Genomic DNA, 17,200 nt, shown 5'->3' with positions numbered 1-17,200 from the left:
TTCCATTAAAACACATGCACAGCTGTTTTCTCTTAAAAGTTTGAAACCCTAACCCTAACCCTAACCCTAACCCTAACCCCCTAACCCTAACCCTAACCCTATTAGATCCATGCGTACTAGCCTATGCTACTAGCTAGTTCTTCTTCTTCTTCTTCCCTCCTCCCTGCCTTTGGGTTACTACCAACCAAGGGGGGAGTTGTAGGTTTCAGCAGCGAGGATCACTTCCGCGTTCCCCCACGTTAAAATAACTTTACAACCTAAAAAAACATGGGTACGGGGGTGAATTTTTTTGTACCACAACTGTTTTAGTGTTATGATGCTTAAAATTCTTACATAAATTGGGGCGTGGTTACGTTGAGTGACAGCCCCACAGACAGGCACTGGCAGTTAGCTCTTTGCTAAAGCATCGGCTGGGCAGTGTGTTCCGTGCTCTCAGAGTCCGTTTATTGCGGGAATACTAGTTTTATTTCGTCTCATTTTTCTGTTTAAAAAGTCGGACATTACATGGACAGAGCAGCTCTGTCAGTAAGCGGCTGCTGTTGTTTGTGTGCTGCTGTAACTGTAAGTGGAGAGTGGATGGAGGCAGCGGTGAAAGCCCGTAAATGTTAAATATTGCTCCGAGCTAAGTGGCCGGGTTCTCGACCGGCGGCGCGGCTGACCGGTAGAGTAACCACCTCTCCACCAAATATGGAAAGTAGTCCAGTCTTTGGAAAGACAGGAGAGTTAGCGGCTGGCAGACAAATACCAGAGGTTAAAGGTGAAGTGAACCTGTGATCTCTGGATTATAGTTTAGTTTCTCTCAAAACAAAACAACAGTTACACAAACACATGCACACACTCAAAAGACAGCACCCACTGCCTTGATTCATAAATATTTTATATACAAAATATTGTAAGTATATTCAACATATGTCACATTAGAATAATGATAAGTACTTTACATACATTTGATCAATCTTCATATTTCACAGTACATACATGAAAAAGATCACAAGTCTAGCTGAGTTTGATTGTATACAATAAATACATGCTCTGGTCATAGGCTTTAATTTATTTATTACAAACTTACAGTTAGTTTTAAACAGAGTGCAAGAGCTCAGGTGTCACTACAGCTATGGCCACTGTGAAAGATTCCTCTTAATGCACTTACACCCTACAGCAGGCGAATGTTTGTTCAGTTTCATACAACAAAACCAAAGAGAAAAGTTGAGACTACTCTCCAGACAATCTCGTTTAAATTGTACCAAACAGATCCTTTTAAGTTTGGAGCCAAAGTGCAGCAAAGAGTGGGACGTCCACAGCGACCACATCTGTCTGCGAACAACCCAAAATTCGTGACGAGAGCTAGTTGAACATGGCTCGCTGAACACTTGCGTTCCTTGGCACGAAGTAAACAGACAAGAGTGTGGATCAAACCCAGCTACGCTTCAGTCAAACCTGCCTGTATGTTTCATTTTCCATCAGTCGAAGTTCGTAGCGCCAAATGTAAAACACCGATCAGACATTCAGAAACATATGATTGGTACAGGATGTGATGCGTGTGCATGCTTGGCAAGTCTGTGGCATCTGAAAAACATCTGCTCTCATCAGTTTTAAAACTGTGAAAGCAGACAAAAGGAAATTGTTTGAGGTTAATTTCAGGTCCTCCATAAAAGTGTCCCCACCGTTTAACTCTTAAAACACAGGTTGCCAGCTTTTTGGTTGTTTTTTTGATCCAGAGCAGGCAAACAGTCTCCACAGTCACAGTTTATCATTTGGCAAAAACAGAAGAGCTAAATTCAAAACCAATGACATTACATTTCTTCTCACAGAGCGGAGAAGCTGCATTTTGTTCCGCTACTATTCCCATAATTCTTTGCTTCTGGAAAAAGTCAGTGCCTTTTCACTTAAGATGTCAGTGTTATCAGACCCTTTCCTGTTTTAAGTCTGAGTACGGTGAGCTAGCTGTGTTGGCTAGCTGGGTATTTTTTAAGGCTATGTAATTTGTAAGAACTGACTACAAAATCCAAAATTCAATCCCAGTGTGTCACGTGTTCTCCCTTTTCAAGGCTTTATATATTCAGTCTGGGGTAAATATTAGCAGAAGTTCATTACTGAAGGGAAGCATCCTACTGTATCAGTTCTCTAGGAAAGCTCTCTGCGGTAGCACAGCTATTGACGACTGAAACAGTTATTGGAATCCGAGGATCAAGAAGATCTTAAGAGTTTCTCTCTGATGAACTAAAACAATTTTTCTGACTGAGTTGGTGATTTAAACCCATATCTGGATTGATAGTTATGATATTAGTTCTGATTATCATTATACATTCTCCTTTTTCAACATTTTGATAAGGGTTTCTTACCAAAATGCAACTATTAAATTAAATAAGTCTCCGTATCTATGACAAACAGACCACCTGCTTATAGCTTTGGTGTCCTTCTCTTCCCTGTTGAATATTATCTTTCAGAGGCTTCAATGGTCTGAGTTTACTAAAGATGAAGATGACAGTGCTCATGAATAAAGCTGTAAAACAAAACACAGCCCTGACTCTAAACCGAGACAGTGACCCATGTCAGTTTTCACCCTTTCTGATCCTGAGTCAGGGCCTCCGTTCATCTGCCCTCCTCCACAGTACGAGTTTCAGATTTCAGCTTCACAAACTCCTTGGCCACCTCATCGGCGTGTCGTTGGGACAGGATGCGCATCACCGTCATGCCCGTCTCATCGGTGTGAATTCGCGGCCCGAGAGGACACCAGCACACGCAGCTCTTGCGGTTGGCGACATCACGCAGCTGAACCACGGCCATGCCGACCACCCGGTCAGCCCGGCCGAAACAGTAATCCTTCACCGCCACCTGGAGCTCGTAGCAGTCTGGGGATTCCTTACCCAGGACACTGCAGGGCAGAGGAGTAAATTAAAAAATCAGCCATTTAATTACTGCACCTCTCAGCTCTCAGTGTTCGAGCCCATTTTTAGGAGTAAGAGTCTGGGTTTCAAACTCACAACTGGAAAGCCTCGTTGAACTTTGGCGACCAGCTGTTGCTCTTGGATTTTGTGGTGAACTTGCGCTTCTTGTCGGCCAGGAAGGGACCAACCATGAAGACTTCAACGAAAGGCTGGAACATACCTGAAGTCTGCCACTTCATGTCGTTCACGGCGATGACTGGATGGAGAGATGTGAGAGAGGGAGGGCACATGAGTGGAGCAAAGGGAACGAAATTTAGTGTTGATGCTGATGGTGATCACGGGTGCCTTCTCATGTGATGGCAAAACATGCAAAATCACCAAAATGGTCAAGATTTAATTCAAAATTTGTTCTTGGATTTAAGATCAAAGATTTAACTATAAAGAGGCCGAGTTTAAAATGTTGTACGGTCGTGAAGAGGTAAAGTTTGTGTATTTTGAACGCAGATATCTCACCTTTGACGTTGACCTTACGTTCTTTCCCGAGCAGCATGTCGATCTGCACAATGGCCTCTCCGATTGGCTTCTCTACCCCTGAACCTGTATGACACAGCCAACACAGTATTACACATTCACACATTAACATCCGTAAACTTCACTCCTGTGTTTTATTCTTATCTTGATCTTATTGTTGCTGCAGTGATCCACTTTCTTATCTTACATTTCATCTTTGGACAAAGTTGTTAAAAATTCCTTTGATTTCCATAAAGGCTGATAATAAGACAAACCACCATATTTTATACTTCCATATTTAGTATTTGATTAAGTGATAATTTCTAATTTACAGCGTAATTCAAAAGCCCAATTAACAAACAGAAATGAGGACGAGGAAATGATGCCAAAAGTTTTTAAAAAGTTTTTTAAAATAGTAGAGGAAGCAGCTTTGCGATTGAAAACTCTGCTTTACAAATAGCTCAACAATTTAATCGCATAACAGTTTTATTTCTGCTTTCATGAGCAGGGACACATGCAAACGTACTGTAACAGTGTGCCTTGTTAGAAAGACATTTCTTTTAATTTCTCAAAGCCTCCAGATTTCACTGAGGTGTATTTTTGTCCAGGGAGCCCCACAAAGAAGCTCAGTAGTGGACTTACCCCTATCAGGTCGAATCTTTTCATTGCCTGTGATTCTGATGCCCATCCCATCATGCACTGAGAGGACAGGAAACGAGATTTAGTGAACATTCCCCAATTTGAGCCACATATGTGAGGTGTGTGTGTGTCTGTGTGTGTGATCACCTTGGGAGTGTTGTGTGGTGACAAAGGTCTTGATGAGCATGTCGGTGCTCTGGGAGTAGAGGGACAGGGCGTAACGCAGTGACATCAGTTCAGGGCTTTTCTCGACGAAGGCCTTCTTCAGCCCGTTTCCTTCTCCATGGAAGTATCTCTGAAAGAGAAGAGAGCAGAAGGGTGAAGGTGAGAAAAAAATAATTTTAGGCAGGTAGAAACAAGGACTACACATTCAATATATACAATGACGGTGCCAGGTAATATTCTAAATAAGTACATTTCAGACGTAGTATTAAAGTATTAAAGTCTCCGCCTACCTTGATTGCCTCCAGCCCTGCATCGATAATGACGCACTGTTTGGGCGTCAGGGTTTTGGCTCCACCTCCTCCCTACAACAACCAGAGGCCACAGACTCACATGAGACAAAATGCTGACTTAACTTTTGTAGATCAGTGGGTAAACTATTGCAAATTCCACACATCATTAGCTGTAATGTTTAAACTGCTTTAGATTCAATAATGGTACAAACGGTAAATCATAATCAGGCTTTACACTGTCCCTTCAGAAACACGCAGGTGGCTTTGCCCTTCTTACCCAGTCTGTGTGTGTGTGTTACCTTGAGATTTGAAAGTCCTTTAGCTGCTGTGAGGAGCTGGGCCCCCTGCAGACAGAGAGGGAGGAGGGGTTTTATTACACTTCACAGAAAAATATCAGACAGGAACAAACCTCACATAAAGATTCCAGCATTTTGCAAAAGAGAAACACACCTGCCATCCACCAGCAGATGGAGGCAGAGCACTTCCTCTGGTCTTAATAGTGTTTCCCATAATCCAGCACTACACAACATGCACACTGCACACACTGTGCATATTTGCAGATTTGCCTTCCATTCATTCCCCTGTTATCATAACCAACTTGGGGAGACTTGAACTTTATGTTCACTAAGTCGTTCGTCCACAGAAAAGAAATAAGGAATATGGTTTACTCTGTCCGGCTCACACCACACAGCCGTTCATCTGTCTATACAACGAGCAGTTTCTGACCTTATGCTTGACATTTTTGCAGTAGGAGACATTTTGTCTGGTGCTCACGTCTTCAAAGAGCTGTGTGAAGATTAAGTGTAAGGTTTAAAAGGAAATTCCACCGATTTTACACCTTGAGGTCTGTTTACGTGTCCTGCTGAGTACTGTATGAGAAAAAGGTTGTATAAAGCCTTCTGTGGTTCCAGACCTCCGTGGCCTGCTCCTCATCCTGCTTGTAACGCTGTGCAGTGATAAACCAGCGGGCTGCTCTGATGGTCAGAATAAGGTTCAGTTCAGAGTGAGGGTTGTGCTCACCAGACTGTCGTTGCTCTGAGGCAGGACGATGGTCTTCTCCAGGCTGTTCAGGACTATCTTCCACAGATCCTTCAGGATCCTCTTCAGCACTGTCTTCTCACAGACGTCAGCAAAGATGCTGAGACTGGATCACACACACAAACACACCAGAAATGTGAGCCAAAACTTGTACATTGCTCAATGTCGATGTGAGCGCAGTCACCTGTCACCAGTTTACGACAGGAGCCACTGTGTGCGTCATACTTCCCGACTTACTTCCCATCCAGGAACTCCATGAGGGGCCTCAGAACGTTGTCAGCATCTTCTTCTGGAGAGTTGTGGTTGGGGCCTTTGATCTGGTAAAGGATCTCAGCCATCTGACGCATGCAGCTGTTGATACGAGTCTGGAAGCTGGAGGGAGAGGAGGCAGAGCTGAACCCGTGCGAGAAAACGTCTGCAAGGCTGGTGGAGGCTTGTTCCTCAGCCATCCACTGAATCCACAGTGTATGTGCGTGTTTGTTACCTCTTGGCGAACATGGTGCTGAAGTTGTCCAGGACGGTGCTGAGCTTCACCTGCAGGTCATTGAGGACGTTAGCTGCCTCTGTATCCAGCTACAACACGCACACGAACACAGAGGACGAGAAAGGAGATTACAGGTTATTTCAAACTTAAACAGTCACCACAAGATTACACAAATTTTTCCTTGTTTTTGGTGATTTATCCCTTTTTTCTATCTTAAATTCAAATTATAAACAATTATCTAACCTTTACTAATTGTAATTATAAGTGTGAATAATATTCAATATTAGTGTAACGTGAATAGACACAGCAATTTACACACACCCAGAGATACACAAAAAAGTCCAGCAAAAGTAAAGCCTCATTTATCAACAGCATTTAGGTTCTCATTTCTGCTCATGAAATGAGAATTAAGAAACCATTTATGAACGTATAAAATATTTTTGTTTTAACTGAAACGCATCAGCTGCTAACACAAACCTTGCTGTCTTTTGTTGATCTTCCTCAGTTGCTGCATTTTTTTTTCCCACCATAACTAATCCTGAGCCTTTCAAAGGTGTTCTGCCTGGATTTCTTTCTGTAAATGACCCAGTTTGTGTATGATTTTCCTCGTTCACTGCACACAGGTAGGGGTATGTACTATATGTTTAAAGTACTTTCTTGTGCGTATCATATAGACAGTTTTTAGATCCTGATTTAGACAATGTTTTACCCATGCTTTGATAAAATGAGGACCCAGGTGAGCTGCAAGTATGTCCACTTGAGATATTGGATAGAGGGGCTTTGATTTGCTCTGGCAGGAAAATTGCAGCTGGAATATGACACAGCTGTGTCCACTGCATCCACGGACGTTAGGACGTCACGGTCCAACTTCACCATTGTACTAAAAGTAATGAGCTGTCTCTATTTATGGTCCTAGGTCAGGTGATGGTGGCTGTTTCTAGTTTGGTTCTCAGTCGGAAACTTTCCTACATCTCACACTGAAGATGATACCCGATGCTGATGTTTGTTGAGAAGGCACAAAGATGAGTAAGGGTGTGTAACACCAGGTTCATTTCTCAGTGTCAGTGGGTGAGACAATGTGACTACAGGAAGCGTATGAGTCAGGGATACACACACTGACTTACGGCATTGGGCATATTTTGAGTGTGCGATGACGCGGCTGGATGACGAACGTATACAAATCAGTGAACAGGACAGAAACGCTGAGTAAAATGCAAATTGCAAAGATCGTGACTAAACACAATTTGGGCTGAAAAGAGTTTGTCGATGTAACGGGGGGAAACACGACAAGCTCGTTTATGCCTCTTCAAACCTATTCAACAATGTCTGAAAGGAGCAATTCAAGCTATGAAGAGCACACCGTTTCCTGACACTCAAGCAGGTCTTCAAAAATAAACCATGAGAGGCTGAAGTATCAGGTCTAAGTCTTTCTCTTCAATCAGTGCAGCGGCAGGCTGTCACTCTTCCCTTGGGTTAACTTGACTTCTTGAGAGTAGGAAGCTGAATTCAAATTGAATAATATACAATAAATGTGGTGAAAAAGCACAGTGAGGCTGATGTCAAAACTAGAAGTGAGGAAGCTGCTAAAAATCATCTGTGTAGTGTATATCTATAAAAGTCAATATAAGTTACACAGATTCCTCTGAAAAAACTTTGGAGACAAACATTCCCCACATTTGCAGAAATAATTTTCTGTTACAGTGAACTGCCTCTTTCGCTACAACAACGTCGGTTAACAATGTTCATGCTCTCCTCTTCAGCGGCCGGGCTCAGATTCATAGCACCTTTTAGATCTGGCCGACATTCGATTGTCATTCGATTGACATTTTTCAACATGGTTTTGAATGACTCTCACTTAGACTGAAGTAAACGGAAATGTACAACTTTCTTCTTAAAAAGTTTGCATGCATCTCAGCACTCTGACAGGTAAACACAAACTAAGCTACAATCCTAAAGGCCCTACGCACCCAAGGTTCACCCACACTGTTGCTCTCATTTATTTTCCCTGATGATTAGACCTTTCTGCTGGACTGTGTGGGTGTTTACAGACCAGGCTTAAATTTTAACAGCAGACAACTTAACCATTTATCCTTCTTTAGGGAGTGTGGGGTTCTTATGTAATTTCCAACAAAGCTTTGCCAGGTGCAAACTAAGCAAATGTCTAATCAAACATGATGAATTATTAGCTATCAGAAACATTCAACAATCTACTTTTTCATTTGCCAGTTACTACAAAAAAAAAAGCTGAGGCTACAAAGTGCAGCTGTCTGATGCAGCCTGAAGGAGCTGGTAACAGACCTTGAATAAACCTGTAAGCCACAGCCCGAAGCCTGAAGCTCATCAGTATGCCGGATCTCATGCGTGCACCATATGTTATACCAGCCAAGTGGCTAGACGATTGCAAGATAAGACATCCCAAAGAGTCATTGTAGAAAATGTGCCATCGATAACTGTGGAGCTGTGTAGATAGAAGACGGTGGGCAAACTGCCATAACATATAATTGGACTAAAGGAGGGGCTGTGACTTTCAAGTGACAGTGTTTTAGTATCTGGCATTTTAATTGAGAAATGTTGCAGTGAGTGAAGTAAAAGGTTGGACTGTCCACCCCACCGCTTCAGAACAAGTGTGTTCTTGGTCTGGATCCAAAAATGAATTGCACAGCTGTGTTTATGTGAGCTGCAAGTGCCAAGCACAGTCAAACAGCTTTATAGGCATTTGAAGGTGAGAGCGTGCACACGAGCATGTATGATGTTGTGTCCTTGGAGCAGCAGACAAATAAATTCAGTGCTTACACTTTAGTATTTGAACTAATTACAATATAAAATATTGTATTTTGGAAATATTTCAGTGAATCGATGAGAAGATCAACATCAGTTCCATTTCTCTGAACAGTCCAAAGTCCAAGATCTTTCCAGAACCTTTAAAATCCTCCATTTGAAAAACTGGCTCATTGCCGCCAATGCAACCAGAAATAATGGCAACTACATGATGAGAACAGGACGACTTATATGCTTTCAGTTCAGGAGGGTTTTTTTTTCTTATGATATGGCCTCTAAGTGTCACACATTTACAAAACAACAAATATCTTTAACAAAACATATGTTTTCAGGCTAATGTGTTCAACTGTGTCAGGACCAATCACAAATTCATACACTGCTGTTTGTTTTTTTTTTTTCAGAGGCGTTACAAATTCTCTGTTGATTTGGTTTAATTCGTCAAGACTTTGTGAGGAGAAAGAAAGTGAATGACTAATAAAAACTGCTTTTAAGAAGAAAAGGACACACAAGCACACACACACAAACACACACAAACAAGCCTGTGCACACACACTTGCGTCACTAGAATCACGGACTGAAATTTCAAGTGTCCTTTACAGGTAATAAGTGTTTGTGCAACTCTCTTATCTCTCTCTACCAACTGTACCTTCTTTGAGGCAGCTGTGGCTTCAGTCTTCCCGGAAAGACAGAAAGGAAGAAAAAAAAAGAAGAGGAAGAAAAAAGACATAAAAGTCAAAAAGAAAAAGAAAAGTCACACAATAATGTCCAGGATATTGATGATTAAAACAAACAAAAAAATATCACTGCACAGAAACAGGGTTGTACATTATGGTATACAGCAGTATGAGCTCTTTTATTCCTTGTGTATTTTTGTGATATTGTCTGGTGGATTGGGTAATGGTGAGTGGGTGATTTTAATAAAAGCTTTTTGTTCATTGCCTCTGGTTTAGTGGGATGCTACGAGACAAAAGGTAACACCGACATCACCTGTAGAAGTCTACGCTCCTGCTGCACACCGACGTCACCCCAAACGGGAGTTACTCAGAGGAAAGTGCCATTTTTAGGAAGCTCATACAATGAATGGTCAGAAACGTAGCTCACCTGATAATTTTCTTATAGCTCGACTAAAATCCCAAATTGCGGTATAACACACCCTAAATTTGACACAGTAATTTGGGATTGTCTCACATATGCGGCTACTAACAAGGAACTGTACTGAAATACACTAAATTATGAACACACATAAATAGGGTTAGGGTCTAAATTCAGGAGAAGGGTTTAAGTGGTGGATCAGAGGGAAAAGCTCTACAGAGGAAAAAAAAGAGGGGGCAAACAAACCTTGTTTACTTCCTCCTTTGACTGGTGGGATAAAAAAAACAAAACAAAATAAAACATCAGACAACTGTCCTCTACCTTTTTCAATATGCTCCCTGCATAAATGCAAAATACGCTGAGCGACATGATGAGCAAACACTTTTACCATGAAACAGATCAAATCAAGTGTGACACAGAAACAAAATGAAATGACGAAGCTCAGAGAAAAAAAAAAAAGGTTCATCCTGCAGGAAAAAAAAACTAAAATAAAATAAATTACCTTTGAATTGAATCAAGCACTGATGCCGCTGCTAATGGCCAAGTGTTTTTGGCAAATGGGAATGATTCTCTGAATTGGACTCTGGGAAAAGTCTGACTCATCAAATCAGCTGGCTTTAACGGGGGCAGAAGACACAGTGTGGAACTAATGACCGGGTCAGATCGTCCCCTTCACTGGACACTCACACTCGTCTCCAGACCCACATACACACTCATGAGCACACACACACGACAATGGACAAACTTTGCACCTAATATGTTGAAGTTTTAAACAGTTGATAAATGTGTGTTTGCTCACATTAAAAATGACTTAATTAGTGTCATCAAATTTCCACGTCTGCCATTTATTCTACACATGATCCCTTCTGAATGTATTTTCAACCGTCGTTTGGCATCGTATCTTTGTCCTTGCTGCTGGACTGACAACATGTAAAAATGAATGCTGTAGCATCTCTCATTGGGGCTGCCACTGAAGCTAATATCCTTTGCCATGTTTAAAACCACTCACCTCTTTGCTCTTAGTGTCCTCCTTGGGGCAAAGACAAGAAAGGGAGTAGGTTGAAAAGAAAGCCAATACAAACTCAACGACTAAGCAATTTTGTTTTTCAAAAACTTTAAATAAACCGTAACTATGGTGCGCACAGTGATGTAATTAAAAAAAGAGGGCATTTATTTTAGTGTCAGAGAATATTACAGCGGAATGAGAACAAATCTAAATAGATTAAGAGAAAGTACATGAGATATCAGAAAATCTGAAGCTTCTGAGCAGAAAGAGATGGTGAAGGGCAGAATGACTACCAGCAAACCAACCTGCTTCTCTTTGTCTTTCTTTTCAGCCTGCAAGGACACACACACATTTGTGAGTGAGTGAGCCAGACAGACCGATACACACACACACACACACACACATGTTCACACTATGACAACATTCACACAGCGACATTGTAACGCACACGCTCTTTTTGGCGCTTTTATTAGGTTCAACCTTCTGCGTTAGCCTCTCGCTCCTCCAGGCACTGACTCACATATTAATAAAGCTTTTTGTTGCTTTCAGGTGAAACCTTCATTGGTCCAGTTTTGCTGATTCTCAGGTTTTATATCCATGTTGGAGGTTCACCCCCCTCTCTGACGGGCAATCAAAAACACAAGCCTTCACATCTCAAGGGTACAAGGTGTTTTAAAGTGCGCTTTTCAGTTTCGTTTTTTCTTTCATCGCCCCTTTTGGAACAGCCAGTACCCTTCAAAATGGGGCCCTTGTCATCTGCCATCGTGAGGAGGGAGCACACAGCCTGCTCCAGTTCTCTTCATCTAACTGTAGGCAATTCAGAAACCAGTGTACAATTTTATAAAAGCCATTAACTCCAGTTCATATAAATTCTCCAAAGATTTGAATCTGTCCTACGCAGAGTACCAGCCCTACCTTTAAACAATACTACAACTTTCAACATCCAAGGTTTTGTCTTGGTCTGATCAGATTAAACCAAATTATTCTGATTAAACCTGTTGTGAACTTGTTAGCAAACAGTTGATTATTCACACATCCACCAGTTACGTCAAGTAATGACACATAACCCTTTAAGATGAGGGGTCACAACCACACACTGGCACACAGACAACGACTAGTTTGCATGTATACAGCAAAGTTGTAAACACACCTTTTCCTTCTTGGATTCAGACTAAGAAGATGTGAAAAGGAGAAAAAGAGAAATGACATAAAAGATGAAATGAGAACTGAAACATAACAGTATTAAAAGGTGAATGGTTATGTTTTCATGGCTCACCTTTTCCTTGTCAAGCTTTTAAAAAAAGAATAAAACAAAGATACATTAACAAAAAGAAGAAAGACAGAAGACAAATAGAAGGTATGGTTAAGGTAATGGTAAACATTACGATGATGGAAAAAAACATGGTGGACCAATGAGCACATACACCTTCTTCAACACACACGCAATCACAGACACTCTTACACACAAGAAGAGCAAAGTGAATGGAGGTTTGAATCCATGAAACCATGTCTATGTATTTCAGTCAGCTCTGAGACGTCAGGAGGAGAGGAGAGGAGAGGTTAGTGATGAACTTGTTGGAAGGGAACCAACGTATTGTGAAGAAACCAAACCTTCTCCTGCTCTTCCTCACTGTCATCGTATGCCGAGGACTCGTCCTACAGGAGGACAAACGGCACAGTGAAGGCACAACACAGACACAACCTAAAACATCTGCGACCACTCAAATTCACCGGAGCACCGTCTACATGAGTCCAAAGACAATAAGACAGAGCTCTAACTTATGGCACACATTTTAGGTTTTAGGGAGAAAATATCTACTCAGTGATGAGAATGAGAAAAAGGAGGATTATGGCTTAATTGTATGTCAGTATGATTACACTATATTTCTTTCCCCAGTGTCTCTCCTGGGCACCTCCCTGAACAGAGAAGAGAACATGCTGTCGCGTGTTCTCAACAGCTGCGAGAGCCTGGCATTTTCCTTTTAGTACCGCAAGTTAAAAATATCTGAAGTTTCTGTTCCCCACTTCAACCAGATTTTCAATCGTCTCAGAGTAATAGCAGGAGCCGCCGCCGCGCAGCGCCCAGCACTTCCCTCAAGCATCTTTTTAGTGCTGCTAGCTGAAAATTAGATTTCTGGTGCAGACAGAGGCATTTAATGTTACGGCAAGATGCTAATCTGCATTTTCATCTGCTGAAAAATCCTCAACTCTGTCCACTGCAAGATGACTAATCTTCAGGTCACCGCTAATACAGCATTCTCAACTTCAAGCGTGACGGTCCTAGAAAAAAGTGCCTTAATATTCCTGCAATAGCATAAGCAACATTGGTAATCTTCACCAGGCAAAACACAAACTTGCAAGAAGAGATCTGAATAAGAAAAACTCACAAACCCCAAAAGTAAGAGACTTTGGAGACAAACTTGGATTGATCTTTTCCCCTCTCGTCTTATTTTGGCATCCTTTGGTTTTGCAGATTGGCTGGTTTGGGGAACATGTGCGTGTCTGTACATTATTGACCTATAATTTTTTGGAGCAGTGTTCCTGGGCTGCCGCTTGTGGCCGCTAATGTGTAGTGCCGCATTAGCACCTTTTAATAGAATTAACTGACTATACTCACTTTACCTAATAGGTAGGATGAGGTTTCTGCTTCATGATGGTGCAAAACAGTAAACATACAGCACAAGTACAGTCCAGACTACTTCACCAAAAAAACACCACATCACACAAAACACAGAGGTCTGGCCGAGTAAAGGTGTTTCAACAAAAAGTGAAAGGCCTGGACGACCGACCTGTTTCTCCTTCTCCTTGTTGTCAAGCTGAGGACAGACAAGACAAGACAGGACATGACAACAGTCCACGTTTTGTTCATTCAGTGCATTCACAAGAGATCCTTCAGATTCTTACTTCAACTGACAATAATGATTTAACGCAAAATATTAATGAAAAAAATTTAACAAAATTAAAGGCTTCTCATCATCACACCTGTGACTTTACCATTAGTCCCTATGTGTACAAAACACAAATAACCACCACAGCTGGGCAGAAAACCACAATCAGATGCAACAAGAATTTAAAAATATTTGCCAGATATAGAAAAGCTCTAAAAGTCCAAGACACTGAACCTCTACCATATTTCATACAACACAATGGTTTGAATTAGAGGCTGTAAAAACTGTAAAAGAGAAAAAGGCACTCTGGAGGCCATTTATTTTTAGAACAGACTTATTGAGTGAAGCTGTAATGCTGAACACACACACATACACACATTGTCTTTTATAACTTGTGAGGACACTGTTTGAACTGACATTTATACCCAGCAGGTCAAACCTTAACCTTAACAATCAAATCTTAATGTAAAAATAACAGCTTTACCTCATGGAGACCAGATGGTGGTTAAATGTGATTGTGTGAACTGGTTTCTGGGACCACAATGTGAAAAACACATCATAGCCCTGACCCTGTGTCGGCCACATGTCTGTACTTCTGACAAACTCTCAGTGACGTACAGCATATAAGGCACTGAACCACAGTTATGCATATCACCGACCTTTATCCTAACATTAACCAGACTGAAACCTCAACCTTGCATCCAGCTCAACCCTCGATCCTCAAGCCTCACGGTCAAGGTCTAAAAGTCCTCACGCAGATTAAAACAACCCCCCCCCGCCCCCCGATGCTCACAGGCCCAGACTGCCTCCAAATTCAACCTGACTCTCTGTCATTAATAATCCAATCACAAATACAATACAACTACTAAGCAAAGTGAATAAAGATAAATTTGATTTCAAAACCAACTCTTAAAAGCATACTCAGTGTGCATCAGGGGTTCTTTTAGCAATCATTAAGCATCACAGGGTTCCTCTGCATGAATAAAACTTCTGAATAATTCCTCAAGGAACATCACAGCCACCCACCCCCCACCCCCTTCACTGCAATCAAAACAATATCTGATTTTAATTTACATTTTAAGCTACTGCACAAGGACGTCATCAATTAAGGACCATGGTGAGTGCAAACAGATTGATTGTGTGAATCAGATTAATTTGCCCTGGGCACATTAATAAAACTGGGGGTAGTTTCACATAAAAAATGTCAGTACAGAGACGGCACGTCTTTTTGCAAACGCTAACTTGAACATCATCGGGTCAGGACATTTTTTTTTAATCACCACATAAGCATGTAACCTCAGACACAAAATGTCTTCTCCTTCAAAAGCCCAAATTATGATGAAGGAGCTGTATATTTTGCTTCCCCCATAACAACATGTGTATCTTCACGGTTAACATGTAACATCTGTGAGATGGCAGCAACTTTGGCCATTAACCAGCACAGCTGAGACTCCGCCACACTTTATCTGTCTTCACCCTCTGCTCCAAATCTGACTCTCCCCCTCCTCTCTGACACGACACAGACCCCCCGCAGTCAGCTGACAAACACAGTCGTTTCAACATTTTTATACACTATCAAAGTCAATTATCTGGCAGCCCACTGTCTAGTCTATTAAGCACTCACTACAGGAGGGAGGCTGTCTTAGCGCCCAGCTGTAAATGTGTTAAGAGCTTTGCTAGCATGTGGTCCCAGAGGCTTTATGAAGGAATTTATCAACTGTGCAGAAATCACGCGATCATAAATATCAGTCTGTGATCAGAGGTTTCTGCTGAAGCAGAAAAAAACAGGACAAGCGATGCTTTACAGGTTGAACACCTGGAGGGGAGGGGCATTGGTGAGCTCAGTGGCTAATTCAGGTTCATCATCCAGGTTAGAACAATTTTCAGGACAAGCCTGATTCTTAGTAGGTTTTAAAGATCCTGGATCATTTTCAGATCATGCTGCTATCCACTCAAACAATCAATATTCACGACATCAGTCACTAATGTATCATAATGAGCTGCCACAAGTCCAAATTAACTTCAAATGACAATGACTGCAAATGATTTTGGTAACAAAAACCCAAAGAAAATATGGCTACTGCAAAGATGTCTGCAGGAAAGACATGATATGACCTCTAACTGCATGACTGAAGGTGTTCAATGGCTAAGTGCAAAGGTCCAGTGATTATAATGGGCTTCTTGCAGGAATAAACTCCAGTTACTGGCTTCCTTACAAATACGGCATAAAATATCCAAGGTCTCGGGAACGTTTACACTCTGATCTACTTTTAAAGAAGATTTTTGCTTTGTCAGTTTTTCCTTCCTTAGTTCTGTCTTACCTCTGATCCCTCTGAGTCTGAGCAGCCCGACTGGGGTTGAAATGGACAAAACAATAAGAAGAGAAGGTGAAATGAGAATAATGGTAAGAAAAAGTAAGAATAAAGGAAATAATAAAGAATGAAAACTCAGTGGGAGTGACCTGGAATACGTCTCTCACCTTGGAGTCCTCTGACTGGTGGCCATAAAGATTGCCCCCATCCCCCAAAACAAAAAGATAGTTATTTTAAAACATAAAGACAACGTGAATTATCAAAAATCAAAGTGATTTTTTTTTTTTTTTTTTGCTGGCAGCCTTTGATGATGCGGCCTACCCACCATGTTATCCTCCCCTTCATTGTCAGAGATGGCCTGGCGGAGATACAGGTGGAGGAACAAAAATAAAACACAAACAAATTATATAAAATGTAAATGTGATCATATATGGTTTTAGAAGAAACAATATTCTGCCAAGGTTTCGTTAGGACACGACTGTCTTTCTGTAGGTTTCAGAGTAATTCTCAGATTATGCTGGTCTCCGCTAAAACAAACTCAATGAGACACTAATATATGATAATGAAGATACTGTCTGCAAATCACTGCTAGCCACGAGCTAAATCTGACTTCCAGACACAGTTATTGTACATGAAGTATTGTTAAAAACACCCTTAAAATGTGATGCACCATCACACCACATCACATACACTCAAACACATCAACACTTTATTTTTATTATCTAATGTGAAAGATTTTACTTTGAAAGTAAGTAGAAAAACCACAGAGGGTGGTTTTTCATAGAATAATAAGAATAGTTTTGGAAATAGATGTTGATGTTTGGGTGTCCACATACTTTTGGCAAACAGAAAAGTAACTGATCACAAAGATGAAGGGAAAAACAAATTAGTCTTCAGGAATTTCTTTAGATTTCAGCACCGGTAACGACGGCAGCGAGCCTGCATCAGCGACTTCAGGGTTTGGTGAAGCTACAGACTGGCTAACTGTTTGCCAGTGTTTAATTCTGCGGTGAGAGGCTGTGACAAACAAGCTGACCCACCTCCTCATCACACTCCTCAGGTTCCTCCTCATTCTCAAGCTTTAGGAAAGAAGCAGCGCAATTTAAAAGC

At 41.4% G+C, this 17,200-nt stretch overlaps 1 protein-coding gene across 1 annotated transcript in view; it reads right to left on the bottom strand.

Annotated features, from left to right (window-relative positions):
• Positions 1-2,154: 2,154 nt before the first annotated feature.
• Positions 2,155-17,200, bottom strand: part of LOC121184799 (protein unc-13 homolog B-like) — a 125,258-nt gene continuing 110,212 nt past the window's right edge. The window contains exons 32-41 of the mRNA XM_041042681.1: positions 6,015-6,103; positions 5,768-5,902; positions 5,513-5,636; positions 4,792-4,836; positions 4,493-4,564; positions 4,185-4,332; positions 4,041-4,097; positions 3,402-3,485; positions 2,985-3,144; positions 2,155-2,875 (exon numbers count right to left, since the gene is read on the bottom strand). Coding sequence (XP_040898615.1) covers positions 2,593-2,875; positions 2,985-3,144; positions 3,402-3,485; positions 4,041-4,097; positions 4,185-4,332; positions 4,493-4,564; positions 4,792-4,836; positions 5,513-5,636; positions 5,768-5,902; positions 6,015-6,103 — 1,197 coding nt within the window. The 3' untranslated portion in view covers positions 2,155-2,592. The remainder of the gene's footprint in view (positions 2,876-2,984; positions 3,145-3,401; positions 3,486-4,040; positions 4,098-4,184; positions 4,333-4,492; positions 4,565-4,791; positions 4,837-5,512; positions 5,637-5,767; positions 5,903-6,014; positions 6,104-17,200) is intronic.

This window comes from Toxotes jaculatrix, chromosome 7 (genome assembly GCF_017976425.1).
Source record: "Toxotes jaculatrix isolate fToxJac2 chromosome 7, fToxJac2.pri, whole genome shotgun sequence".
NCBI lineage: Eukaryota > Metazoa > Chordata > Actinopteri > Toxotidae > Toxotes > Toxotes jaculatrix.
The sequence above is the reverse complement of the archived record's forward strand: the minus strand, read 5'-3'. Positions and strand labels throughout refer to the sequence as shown.